General features: G+C 40.7%; 1 protein-coding gene across 1 annotated transcript in view; it reads left to right on the top strand.

Annotated features, from left to right (window-relative positions):
• The window catches only part of rab2a (RAB2A, member RAS oncogene family), a 69,448-nt gene extending 55,232 nt beyond the window's left edge, over positions 1-14,216 (top strand). Inside the window, exons 7-8 of the mRNA XM_030403562.1 lie at positions 8,202-8,270; positions 13,083-14,216. Of these exons, the coding sequence (XP_030259422.1) occupies positions 8,202-8,270; positions 13,083-13,178 (165 nt within the window). The 3' untranslated portion in view covers positions 13,179-14,216. The remainder of the gene's footprint in view (positions 1-8,201; positions 8,271-13,082) is intronic.
• The last annotated feature ends 355 nt before the right edge of the window (positions 14,217-14,571 follow it).

Here is a 14,571-nt window from a genome sequence, read left to right as displayed (position 1 = left end):
AAGCAACTAAAGGAGCACATAGAAAAAACACGCTAATGGCGCATGTCCGAAAAATCGGCGTTAGCGATTACGCTTCTTCATGCTAATGCTACATACAGCATGTCATATGAAAGCTGGGACGCTACAAATTTCAACGGGATACGTCTCATCACTCTGCGCCCAAAACTCACTGAAACAGCCGCCGAAGAAGAGCAAAAATAAACATCACTTTATACAGACATGATCATGAATTACGTGCTACATTGGCTGTTTTGTGATTATAAACTCTGTTTGAGTGCATTACACCGCTCCCACCGGCTAATCCAATGTGTCTGTGTCACTTTGAAATGATTCCTGACAGTTCAGGATAAGTTTTGGTTCCAGGAGGACACGTATAATGTGGAGTAGGTAGGACCCTAGTCTTCCCACTAGGGCTGCACAAAAAATCGTTAAAAAATCGCGATCTCGATTCACACATACACGTGATCTCATTTCTACACACAGCGATTCTGAAGCATTTTATATCTCGAGCCTATTTTCCTCCCGGATTTTTTGAAGCGCCCCCAAACGCAGCACGGCCGCTGCCTCCTCCCTCAACCTGTGGTAAAGCGTCTTTACAACACGTGATTCAGTGGAGGAAGCCCGCCTGCAGTTGAGTGTTTGGAAGGAGTGAGTGAGAAGCCGTGTTTAGACGAGGCAGCAAGCCACCAATCTGCCCGTCCTATTGACGGCTAGGTCCGCGGTTTTAGACAGAGGGCGGCAAATTGCGGGTCTGTTTTGGTCCGCCGATTTCCCGCCTCGGACGGTACACTTATTTCCGCCTCGCCTGCTAGCTTGTTGTTGTAGCGACAAGCTAGGAACTGTCGCTACTTACAAATTAAAAGCCCCCCGCTAAGAACCCAGTTCTAAACTCCAATGGGGTGCAATGTAAAGCTCTTATTTTGAAGACAAATTTGTTGTCAACTGTTCGCAGCCCAACTTCGGGCTTCACGTCACGTCACATGTTTACGCCTACCTCTGAGGCGGCTTTTGGAAAAGGAGGAATATTACGCCTCCGTTTTAGAAAGCCGACCAAAGCAGCTATCTCATATCACCTAGCCAAAGATACGGCCCCAATAAACACTGTACAACATGAGGTATTAGAGGATGCCCTCTCATCTTGGAGACCAATTTTTTTTTTCTTTTGTAAAAATCATTTATCATCCAATGATGGAACTAACAAAACAAAAAAAACATTGCTTTGGCAGAGGCATAGTAGTATCTGCCATACTACAATGTTTTTTTTTGTTTTGTTCAAGTTCATCAGTGCAATAAACATTTTGTGAAAAAAAATCGTGCCAGAGAATCGTGATCTCAATTCTAAGCAAAAAAATCGTGATTCACATTTTTCCAGTATCGTGCAGCCCTACTTCCCACACAGTGTATTTGCCTCCTTGTGATTGGCGGATTAGTGTGATTATCATGGATTTGGGCACTGAAGACTGAAAAAGTCTTATTTATAATTTATTTATTTTATTTATTTATAATTGTTTTATTAACATTTATTTTTTTATAAATTGTACACATTGTGTACCTGTTTGGCTAGATATTTTATATTCATTCTTTGTTCTCAGGTGGGTAATTTGCAGAAGGTGCAATCCTTTTTTTGTAATGTTGTATGAAGAAAACAAAACCAAGGCCAAATGGCCTTTACTATTTTTAAGTTTGTATTCACAGTTTTACATGTTATACATGTTTTACAGTAAGTTGATTTAACTGTACTGTTGTTTAATTATTGGCACTGGCACTTAATTAATGGGCTTAGTTTTGGAGCCAAATGTTGGAGTTGGAATGAATACCTCTGTTTTTTGAGAAATGCTTGATCATTTTACAGCCACATCATTTTCGTTATGCATTATTTGTTTTGGTTGTTTAAAAACGCAAAAAAAAAATTTATCCGATTAATCGATCGATAAAGTGCTAGATTAATCGATTACAAAAAGAATCGATAGCTGCAGCCCTAATAGATAGATAGATAGATAGATAGATAGATAGATAGATAGATAGATATAGATATGTGCTTGCTCCTGCACTTTGTGCCTGAGAAAGCTAATCTATGCAACTAGCGGTAAAAAAGTGCTACCACGTCACGAATCAGAGCCCACTCAGAGCAGCTGTTTGCACTCTCCAACACACAACACGATTACCGGGAGCAACAACCACAGCTGACGTACCGGCATTAATGGCTGACCGTGTGTGTGAAAATACGACTTGAAAATACGACTTGAAAATACGCGTGTGCACTTTCATTGCAGAACAACATTGCTCTGACAAAACTGTCAATGAAGTAAAAACTCAACACAGGAAAGTGAATATAGCAATGCCTCAGTACTTATGATGTCTTCCAGTATGATCTAAAAATATTGATAACTTTAGATATTTTTGATAATAAATTGAAAATATAATAAGATACTGACAGACTGCACGCCTATTTAGAAACGAGATTACAGTCAAGTGTGTGCGTGCGTGCGTTTGCTTGTACAGCTACCTTTGTGAGTTTGAGACCTTTGTCCTGCAATGTCTTCCAGTATGATCTAAAAATATTGATAATTTTAGATATTTTGGATAATGAATGTTTAATAATCCCCACTACACCACTGATTACTGATACTTTTAAAATGACCAGCTCAAAATGATCTACCTACATCAAAAATACTAAACATCTATTTATTTTACATATACCAAGTATACTTTATATAACACAATGCATAACTGATATTGAGGGAGTAATGTAACCCTTGGTATTGCACATCAAAATTGACAGCAGTAATGCACATAGGTGACAAACAGCCATCAATATTGCACACAATTTACACACTGGGAGCTGGTGGTTTTCTCCATAAAGTTTTTGAATGACTGAAAAATGTCCTCTCCCTGTGTGCATTCTTTCATGGGCAGTAATGTTAATAGCTCCTCTTTTTCAGTCATATCTGTAAACACCATCGGAATAAAAATGCACAACTGGGCTGTATCGCTGGTGTCTGTAGACTCGTCTAATTGCAGTGAGAAACACTCACAGTCTGCGACATCTCTCCGAAGCTGCGTTGTCAAATCTTTGGCCATTACCTCACAGCGCTGTGTAACTGGACTCTTTAATAGCTGAAGAGCTTTGATTGATGATAATATTTCTGGTTTGTTTTTAAAATCCCAAAACAAGGAGTCAGCTGCCTCAACGAAGGCCTCTTTTATCATCTCTCCATCTTGGAAGGACTTCTTATGCTTAATGATAGAGTGACTCACCCGTGACTATGCTTTGGTGGCGCCCTTTGCTTGTGAATTCTGCTGTGTGAAAAACGACTGTTGTCCAATTAAGTGATTTTAGTTCCCTCACCTTTCTCTTTCTCAGCTCGCTTTTCGGAAGGAAATCAGTGTCATACTTTTTATGAACAGTTTGAAAGTGCCTCTCAATATTCCCCTTCTTCGGAATAGCAATGGTAGTTCGACAAATCAGACAAATACACTTAGAAAAAAAAATCCTCCTCCCATTCTGCATGGAAGTGGTATGTTTTTTGTTTTTTTTTACTTGGTCCAGCTGCCCCACTCACTTTTTTATATCCGTTCTTTTGTTGATATCAATTGAAGCCGCTAACCAGGTGACTTGGCTCACTTGTGTTTTGCAATAGCTAGCGCATTTGCGCATGCATGGTGTTGTATGGGTCACGTGACGCGTGACCCGCACAAGAAGAGATCTCAGACTGGCCATCCTGTACGTCAATCAGGTGGCATGGATTTGACTTGGCTTTTCGGGGATTCATTCATTTATTCATTTTTCTGCCACTTAATTAAAAAATCTAAAACTACCCGCATTACCTTTGCAATCTACTGGTCGATTGCCATGGACGTATTGGGCACCCTTGCTGTAGAGGGTATTCATGGTCAAACTGTAACCTGAATTGTACTTTTACTTCCACTTGACCAACATCTCTGCGAAACTTTCTCCTCTAATCAGGTCGTTAACTTTGGTGTGTTATGAACGCAGTCACTGTAGCTACCGCTCCTTCTCTTGCTGGACCACTCACATACTATGCCCTGTTTCTTAAAGGAACCGCACTGCTTCTATTATAACCCCTAATGGAGTATGACATATGACTCTCAGATTCTACTATAGTCATTAATCACTATTCTATACTAGCAACAGCTTAAATATAGTGACTTTGACAAATCTGTACAGGTATATAGCACGTTAGCACACCAATGACAGCATTAAGCTCAGAGCTCTTAAACATCCTGAGGTTAAAATCATTGTAAGTTATCAGATGTTCATGTAATTAGACCCCATTTGTGACACAACCATTCCCATGCTCGGTTCATACTAAATGCTTTTTTAACTGCAGATAGGACACTCGTCCTCAAGTTGCTGAAACCCTAGATTCCTAAAGAATACCAATGACATGACAGTTATTGTCCTCGATGGTAGCAGTAGCCCAGCCCCCCTCATTACCACCCCTGACATGCTCTCTGTCATTGTGGAAACTGAATGATTAACCAACAATACAACACACATAACAACATCAGCCCAGTGTGTTGCTGGTTGTGTATTATGAGTGAAATATTAATCTGTGCACATTAAAAGATAAATGAACAGTGGCTTATTAAATGATAAAAATCCAATCAATCTTTTTTGTAACGTTCATATTATTCATTGCAGTAGTTTTGTCTCGGCTGTTTGGAGTCTAACCGCTCCCCTCTCAGTTGACTCGACTTTTTATCTGTAGCATCAAGGATCACCATGGTGGAGCCCAACCCTGCCTGCTTCCCATTAGCATCATGAAGCACAGTGAGCTCACTGCTCCAACCCTTGCAGATACACACCCCTGGTGTTGTTGAGTGTAATGAATGCACGGCCTTGTCCTAAGGGACCCCTTTCTCACTTATCCAATCACATAAATAATCCCATCCTACACTGCACAGCATGACAGCCAGGGGCACTGCAGAGTGTGTGTGTGTGTGTTTGTTTACATTGATTTTTTTCCCCTACCCACTATTGCCTGGTCTATATCATGCAAACACACACACACACACACAACCACTGTCAAGTTGCTGTCTGTGGGGTTAAGATGAGGGGGAGGGGTGTGTGTGTGTGTGTGTGGGAGGGGGATGATTAATTTGTCTCATTAATGTCCTCTGTATCCTCCTGATACTGCTCCTCTCCTCCCTTCCCTTCATTTCCCCTCACTCCATCCCTCCTCATCCCTTGACGTCCATTATTTGGTCTTTACCTCCCTTCCAACCTCCTTCACCTCCCCCCTCCTACTCTCTATCAATTTTCCTCCCCCTCCTCCAGTATTTCTTCCTCCCCCTTCTCCTTCGTGTCTTCCTCCCTCTTTCATTCAATTTTTCCTCAGCCCTCCTCCCTCCTCTTCTCCATCATCTCTCTTTCTCTCACAAGCAGTATATCAACCAGTTATAGTTCATACATATTCATAACCTCCACCCCACCTCCCCTCAGCGACATCCAGCAGCCAATCAGTGTGCTGGGTTTGTCGTCAGGGTCTGTGGGTGGACACTGGGTTGATTGGATGGTCCTCAGAGAGAGACAGAGAGAAATTCCTGTACGCAACGTCTCCCTTCTTCATCCTTTCTTCTTTCCATGCATCCCTCCTTCCCCGAGATCTATTCTTCAGCTTCTACTTATTTCTGCTCTTGTTTCTTTATTTGGTTTTGTTTTATCAGAATCAGATTCAGAATAGGGTTAAATTTATTTAACCTTTATTATGCCTAAATATTTGTATGTTAAATCATGAAAAGGAAGTGTTGAGTGATGTAAAGGAAAGAGGCATTGTGAAGTGTTAAATTAAGGAAACAGGACATAAGTGAATAGGACAGAGTGCACCGGAGAGCACCCTTGGGCTCCTCTGTCTATTTCAGACTATGTGTCAGGTAGAGGTTCAGGACATACTTTCATTTCTTAAATGCCTCCAATGCTTGAGATCTGTTTTTGATGTCAGCTCTTTGGTTTATCTCATCTACTCTCCAGTTTGCACCCTTGAGACACAATTACTGAGAGACGGTTCCAGGAGACAAATGCATCGATACCACAGTCAGAGGCTAGTCAACCAGGGAACCTAATTCCACTTTAGTCTTCCATCTTTAATCCTTGTAGAGCAGTCAGTAAACTGTGCATGTTCTTTGCTCAGATCTCGTTGAACTGTTGACAACAAGAACGTAAATCTGCCCTAAAGGGATTCAGCATCTTCTAACAAGGTATTCAATCATATCACCTAAACATAGAAAAGCTAAGAGCTTAGGTAGTGTTCTGTGAAGAATTTTACGTCAAAGAGTAGTCATCATCTTGAGTTCTTTAAGTCCTAACAAAACAGCATTATATTAACATGTATTGTCCTTGATGGATTTCCTGTTGTTGAAAGAGAGACCTGGGAAATTAGAAGATAAGTCAATGCAGGAGCAAATAAGAGATTGATTCCCAAGAAGTACAAAACTGGTTTAAACTGGTCAAAATATGAAATACAAATACATTTATTTTTCAAAAATGTCTGTTAAAGTAAAAAGATGTCAGTGCTAGAATGATAAATAGATCAGGTCAATATTAGCTTATTGGGAATGTATTGGTATTGGCATAATTGTTGGCCAACAAGTAAAGTACAGTACATTACAGAAATACTAAATTATGTTTAAGGTAATTGATTCAGTGTCACCACTACTAGGGCTCCAGACTAGCTTGTGTCACCACTCTGAAAAAACTATTTTAGCTGTCGGGAAGTGAGTTTTAATCTGTCCAAAATCAAAATGTTTCTTTTCTTTATTGTTATCATCTATTGTTGTTAGTTAATACTTTAACATTCAAACAGTACTCAGTTGATGTACTTCAGTACATTTATTTAGTGTAAACGTGTCTTGTCACATTTAATACCAGTTCACTGTTTATCACTTCGTGTTCATCTGAACAGAAACGTTTAGTTCTGTTGTCTCTTAGCTCTATTAGCTCCATTAGCTGTTAGCGCCATCACCTTTGTGATCTGATGGCTCCATTAGGCTGGTTTCAGACCAAATCCAGCTTTGTGGCAAAAAAAAGCAGGTTTTCTGATTAATTTTAAAGGGGCAGTCTGTATCCACACTGAGACACACTCAACTTTTAGGAGAAACGCAGCCCGGGGTCATGCTGTGGTTGTCAATGACACAAACTGGCCATCAGACTCGCAGTATGAATTACAACACTCTTGAAACCACAGTGAATTGTAAGGTAGTGTGTCATGTCTATTCACTCATTTTGGCATTGTGCACCATTTTAAAGAAATGGAACTACGGATGCAAATTAGCAGCTTTGCTATAATCCGGCATGTTTACAGAGATGTTTTCAATGTTCCACTATAAGGACCACTGTCCCTATCCAAAAATAAAGCATTATTATTATTATTATTATTATTATTATTATTATTATTATTATAAATAGTAGTTCTTGCACTGACCAGTATCTGTAAGAAAGGTATGAGATGACACTTAATTGTATTTAGCACTCCGTTTAGTGAGTCATTTGCCAGTGACTACATTTCATTTCTCACTCAAAATAATAGCATGCATGTCCAAAGTTTGTTAGTTAGTCCAATTTGTTGGTAAATGGCCCTGTGTTCCTTTTAGTTGTACTTACATTATTATTTTGTGGTCTTATAGTGCTTGTGGTGCGACAAATTTACACACTCTCTCTCACACACACACACACACACACACACACACACACACACACACACAGCTGTTTCACAATGCCCATGTTTAGTTGTCATTGGTTTGCAGGCTGTGTATTTCCATTGGCACAAATTGCTCATGCAATTTCGTTCAGACCCGGATTCTTAAATGTGTAATGCCTTAACTGCAATTGATATGGCTCTGTTATAGGTTACAATTTTCAGCAGGTTTTAAGATTCTGCAAGATAATTTTCATAGCATTTTGATATGACTCTGAAACAATAGTTACGTGGAAGGCAGAAAAATGCATAAACAGTTAGAGGTGTTTGTGGTAAAGCAGTCATGTTTTCGCAGTCAAAGCCTGGTTGTGTTCTTCTTCAACATTTTGAACCTGCATTGGAATTTTTTTTGCTTTCCTAATGTGCATTTTGTTTTGTAAAATCATTTTTATAAGAGCTGAACAGTCTCTTCTCATCAAGGGCATCATATAAATGTGAATTGAATCCCCTTTTCTCTCTCTGTCTTTTCCACTTTGTGTTTAGGCTTTCATTAACACAGCCAAGGAGATCTATGAGAAGATCCAAGAGGGAGTGTTTGATATCAACAATGAGGTGAGACACGCTGTTATCTTTCCTTTTCCTTCCTCCTCAAACCTCTCCATTCTTGTTCTCTTTTTTAGGCTATCCTCTCTAGAATTCCAGTCTTTGTTCTCCTCTTTTCCTTTCCTCTTTCCTCTTCAGTGTGGTTTTCCAGCAGTGTGTGTGTGGTTTGCCACACTCCCTCGCTCCTCCAGAAGGCTCCTCTGCTTCCTTTGACTCCAGCCAAGCAAAACTCCCTGCTTTACTTCTCTCCCCTGCTCTATTTTCCACTCGCTCTCCCGTCACTCCTCAAGTCTCTCCCTGTCTTTCTCTCTCTCCTTATCGCACTGTCTCTCTGACTTTTGGCATCTTGCCAGCTCATAAATTCCTCACATCCCACAAGGTCTCAGTCATTCTGTAAGAAAACAATCTCTCAGCCAGCCAGCCAGCCAGCCAGTCAGTCTATAAGCCATCTATCCAACCAGACAGCAACAACCATTCACACCTGGGCTCACCTAGCCCTAGCAATGCACATAAAGGCCGGTTGGGTCAACGACCTACAAGTGGCCCTAAGACTCTGAAACTCAGAGCTCACATGTGTCCTTAACAACTCAATAAGGACACTCCCACACAGAGTTTAAAAGCCTGCAGCTCCCCTCCAGTTAGTTAGAACTGAAGAAGCCTCTTGGATGAGAGGTGAAACGTCATCAACAACCAGTCGGTGAGTTTGTTATCCAGTCAACCAGATGGTTATCCACTCAGTGGAACAGTTATGTAGGCAGGACAGGAGTCAGACACCAGGCCTGTCAACAAGTATGCAAATGTCAGCAACTGTTAGTCATACTATTTCCACATTAAATTGGTTTAAAACAAAGTGCATCTGCAGTAGCATCTTGGTTTCATTGAAACAAAGATGTCTTTCCACAAAGATGTGCCTAAACCGTAGGACTGGATGTCTTCTCTGTCATACCGCTTTGGTCAACAAACAATAAACAACACATTTTATGATTTGCTAAATCAGTATCACTTTTGCAAGGTTATTTCAGCTTTTCTAGCATAAACTGCGCTATTTTGCTTGCTATGGTAGAGTAGTATAGTTTCTGCAGTAAACTAAATCAGTACCTTCAAACAATATAAAATAGGATTTCTGGAAGATGTTAAGTAAGTAAGACTTGCTTGCATAGGCAACTGCCTGTCTTTGACTGTGTCAGTAATCAAACCAAACAGCCAATCAATGGTCATGGTCAGTATTTAAAGTGACCAGTCAAAAGAGGGAGACATTAGCCACTGTCTATTCTGTCCCCACCTCCAAAATGTCAAAAGTCAACTTGAGAAGCAAGCAAATGTTGCTCAGCTGGGCGAGGTAGGCAGAGTCGAGCTAAATGCTCATCACAGTCCCGTGCTCTCAGGATGGCAGGAATGCTGCCTCCAGAGGATGATTTTCCACTTGCAGACTCTGTTTGTGCACTCTGATCACCTGCATGCAGTTGGTTTTTTATGTGCTTGCTGTTTAAAACAATTTGCATATGTCTTTGCATATGTCCACAGGCAGCCAAAAATGTATGACCCTACACATCACAAATGCTGACTGCTAAACATGGACTTGTTGTTAGCTAGCTAGAAAGTGTAATCCCAATTACAGATCTCTTAATGTTCAACTGTTTCTTCAAACGGGGTGAATTAGCAGACGTAGGACATAGCATCTGACACACCGAACAAATCTGAGATGCGAGCAGTGATTCAGACGTGTGGAACTAGGCTACCTTTAGTGTGGATTTATTATCCAGTCATCCAGATTGTTATCTTTAGAAGAGAGTCAGAAATTGTCATGTAAATTGTGTCACGGTCCACATAGACCATCCTCATCCAGCCCCAAATTTGGGCCTGTACATGTGTATCATAAGCACTAACAACATGTTAACACGTCCATGGATCCTCGCAGCCGCTGTAGTGCATAAACAGAACCGTGTGTTCGTCGCCTGTCTGTGTTGACGTCTGTTTTTGAGTGTATCTGGCCCTTAAGCCAGCCAGCCAGCAAGCCCAATATTTAGTCAGGCAGGTCTGGAAGTAGCCAGATAGTAAAAGTTTTTGTTTCTAGTAACAGTAAGACGAAGTGAAGGCAGGCCGGCCAGCCAAAGCACATCAGCTGACTGGTTGAGAGAGGGAGGGAGCGGGGGGAAGCCCCACTACAAATGTTGGCAGCCACTGTGAGAAAACACTTACACACAGTCACACACACACATGGCCTTAGCTCAATAAATGTGATTTAAAGGCATACAGTGGTTCCCAGAGGCACTACTTCTACTGAGTGTGTGAGGGGGAGTTTCACTGAGAGGGAGAGAGATGAATATATACAGAGGGAGAGCGAGACTGAGAGTGTGCTACAGACACAGAGATGAAATACAGAGATAGAGATGAAAGAGCTGAGTCTCTCCACCACCCACCTGCCTGCCTCTCGCTCTCTGTTTCTCTTCTTTTATACAAACTCTTTTTTCCTCCTTGTGTCCTTCAGTGCTGCTGGTGTTTCCTTTGCCTTTGTGCAACACAGCAGCACCTGTTGCTTCCTCTATGATGTGATCTAATAGGAGCCCCTGCAGGCACTGTGCAACGTTAATCTCACCATGAAAGTAATGACACACTCATTCTTCTGTGTTTTTATGTGTGTGTGCCGGCAACAGCAGTAGTCAGAGGCATTATGTTGTCGAGTTGTCCATCCATCTCTTTCTCCAGAATGCAGTATCTCAGTAATGCCTCAAGGGAATTTCTTCAAATTTTGCATAAGCATCCACATGGATTTAAGGATGAATGGATTAGAATGTCATGGTCATCTTCCTCTGCATCGTTTCAAGAATATTTGCGTCCAAACGGATCCACTGAAAACGACCAAAAACGCCAGTGTTGTTATTGTTGAACGGGAAAACAGGAGGGCTGCATTTTTCGGATCCATGTGGACGGTTGGCCAAAACGATGCAATACTAGGGGTGGTGAAAATGATCGATCGATGATCGATTAATCGCGATTATAATATTGACGATTAATAATATTGACGATTAATAATAATTATTAAATTTCCAAAAATCGATTTAAAAAAAAAAATGTTGTTTTTTTTATTGTAATACAAGCTGGAGTCGTCCTCTTACTGGCTTCCGCTACATGGTCCACAGTCTGGAGCCAAGATATGTTATTCCATCCCGGAGCTTTTTCACACTTAAATCGATTCCAAATCTTTACAAGGAGACAAAGCTTTCCCTGCAAGAATCCCTCAACTCTGCTCACAGGGTAGCAATAACTTGGAATGCCTGGACATCCAGAGCTACAGTCTCATACATAACCGTTACAGCTCATTATGTCAGCAGTTAATGGAAGCTAATGTCCTACGTACTTCAGACAAGAGCTATGGATGATCGCCACACAAGCACAAATATGTGTGAGTTTCTCAAAGCAATGGCAGACGAGTGGGGAACAGAGAAACACGACCTGGTTCTTGTCACCGACAATGCTTCTAACATGAGTCCGGCTGCTGAGCCTGGCAACTTTCTTTTAACAGTGAAAGACTACATTTAATACAAAGTAAAAAATAATAATTTTGATATTACAGTTACACTATACAATATTAAAGGTGCTGTGAGGTGTTACTCAAAAGAGAAGTAAAATAATTCAGCAGCTGACTGATGTTAAATGGAAGATCAATAATCGTTAATAATTGAAAATCGAATCGATAATCGTTAATAATCGGAAATCGATTTGTAATCGAATCGAGACTTCAATAATCGGAATCGAATCAGGAAATTGGGCTGATTAACCACCCCTATGCAATACATGTGCGTTTCGCAAAAGAGTGTTCTCGTCTGGATGGCCCCTAATAATGACAAATCTATCAGGATAAAAAGATTAAATGGTGACATTTTATATCCCAAGGTCAACTTGACTGTAACATCATAATGTTCCACAATAACATTTTTCTGGCGATTATTCAACACTATAACTTATGAACAGAAGGGGAGATTGTTACCATGTTTCGCATGTGGTCAGGTTCTGAATCGGTGACACCGGGCCCAGCATCAAACTGTTCTGACTGTAGAAATGTTCTGTGCTGCCAGGTCAAACATGTGTGAAGCATCCACGTTCTACAGTTTATAGCTTCTTCGTGTTCTATCAGAAATAGCTTTATTGATCCAGCATGTGAACAGGTCAATGAATCTGACTGTTTTTCGTTTCTCGCAATGAACTCAAACACTGACAGACGTACAACAGTAGTCCACTGTAAGATAACTGCTGATCTGATACTGAGCTTTGAGGGATTGTCATTGCACCACGTGATGGCGCTCTATATTAGTCCTCTGCTCTCTTCAAGTTAAGAAAGCATGTTTCTCAAATTATTCACTGGAATCAAACTTGTCTCTTGTAGTGAAAACTTCCATTTTACCAAGAATTACACTTAAGACAGGAAAGTGGTCCACAGATTTAGAATTGCACTTCTACATCACTGGTGGACTCATTCTGGACACTTTCAAAACAAATGATTAAAATTGATACAGCAGGAGAACTCTCCCTTAAAACACTTTAATGTTTAAAACTGTGGAATTACCCTTTAAAGACCAAAGCCCGGACAACAGCATTTTAATCATTTTGCAATATTTGTGAAAAACACTTGGAACAGGTCTCAATCGTAGCATAATTTATTGGAGGAGGAAGATTTGATGAAGAACTGTAGAAAATAACGTCGCAATCTGTATTTTCCTAATGATTCTAAGGAGTATTCTTGCGGACTGTGAGGCTTTCATTATGCTTAAGGAGATTTTTCCCAGAACTAATTTCTGTCTTTTTTTTTTGGTTTCCACGCAGGCTAATGGAATTAAAATTGGACCCCAGCATCCTACCACCAACTCCACACTGTCCGGCAGCCAGGGAGGCCAACAGGCTGGAGGAGGCTGCTGCTGAGGCCTCAAAGCACACCTCCCCCTCCGTCAACCCCACCCTCCTCCTTCTCCTTCTCCTCACCCTCTTCGACTCTCCCTTGCGTTTCTACAAAACTGTCCAGGCTCACAAACAGTTTGTTAATCCCTCTCTCTCTATGGCTCCATTCTTTTATCCATCCATCCCTCCCTCTCTGTGTCTTTCAGCCATGTCTTTTCTAAGTCTCTTGACCATACATCAAGTTCTTGGGGACATGTTCCCATAAATCAACCTGACTTCCCTGACTTATGAGGACAGAGTCAGCTTCACTTCTAGATTTAGCCACCGTATTCTCAAGTTTTGCACCGTTTCTTTTTTGTTATATAACTGATTTTAATCTTTTTATTTAAAAAAAAAAACACCTATGCTTGAATATGACGACCTCTATTCCAGCAGTTAAATTAACACATTCCTCTCAATTCACGAGGATGTTGTTGAATCATGAAACCAATATATCAGTGGTAACGGTGAGTTGACTGTGTTCAGACAGAGGCAGGGTTGTGGGTAGAAATGTAACACACTCTTAACAATTGACTATATGGAATATACCATGGGCTGTCTTGTGCCTATACACACATCTGTACATGTTTTTAAAGAAAATGACGCGGCATATTGATAGCAGGACATGTTTCTACATGCCTGTCTGTAAAGGGATGGTATGGGTATTCCAGTATGTCACTTTGTGAGGTGCACGAGGCACCAAGTCACCCTGTATGTTCTGTCCATATAAAGTGCAAATTTTGTTAGTTTGTGCTTCCTTTCCCTATTTTCCGTCATGCTGTTTAGCTTTGTCTTTGTGTCCTATTTGTTGATTTGCAGATGATTTGTATTTAATGAACACTACAAACTGGTTGTGGCTTAAAAAAAGTGTTTTAAAATTGTCTGGGGAGAGAATAAAAGACCAAACTGTTGAGTGTGAAAATTGATCCTTTTTGGAACGACAGCAGAGAAAAGCAGGAAATGTAAAGAAACATTTAAGATGTTGAGCGCAGTGGCTACCATTATAAAGATAAGAGGAAAAAAGAGAAAATTGGAACTCAAGACTTCTTTTTGTTATCTATATTTATCGTGCACATGTCTGTGTATATATGACTCTAAAAGTTTCTGTAGCAGTTTTGGCTGTGAAAGGTAAAGCTGAGCATGCTGTTGTGGTCTTGTAAAGTCCTACCAGGGGCATTTTTAACAACTGTCATTTATACCCAAAGTTACTGGGCCACCCTGATACATTAGGGTCGGTGCTGCCTGTTCTTTTAAATGATGAGTAGGATTGATAACTGGCTGTTAACACCGTGTCCAGGCATTGGAAGTCCCTGGTGGAGACCAGACTCCAACTGAAAATGTCAAGGCGTCTCCCTTTTCAGCAAGCTACATGAATTAG

This window comes from Sparus aurata, chromosome 21 (assembly GCF_900880675.1).
Source record: "Sparus aurata chromosome 21, fSpaAur1.1, whole genome shotgun sequence".
NCBI lineage: Eukaryota > Metazoa > Chordata > Actinopteri > Spariformes > Sparidae > Sparus > Sparus aurata.
The sequence above is the reverse complement of the archived record's forward strand: the minus strand, read 5'-3'. Positions and strand labels throughout refer to the sequence as shown.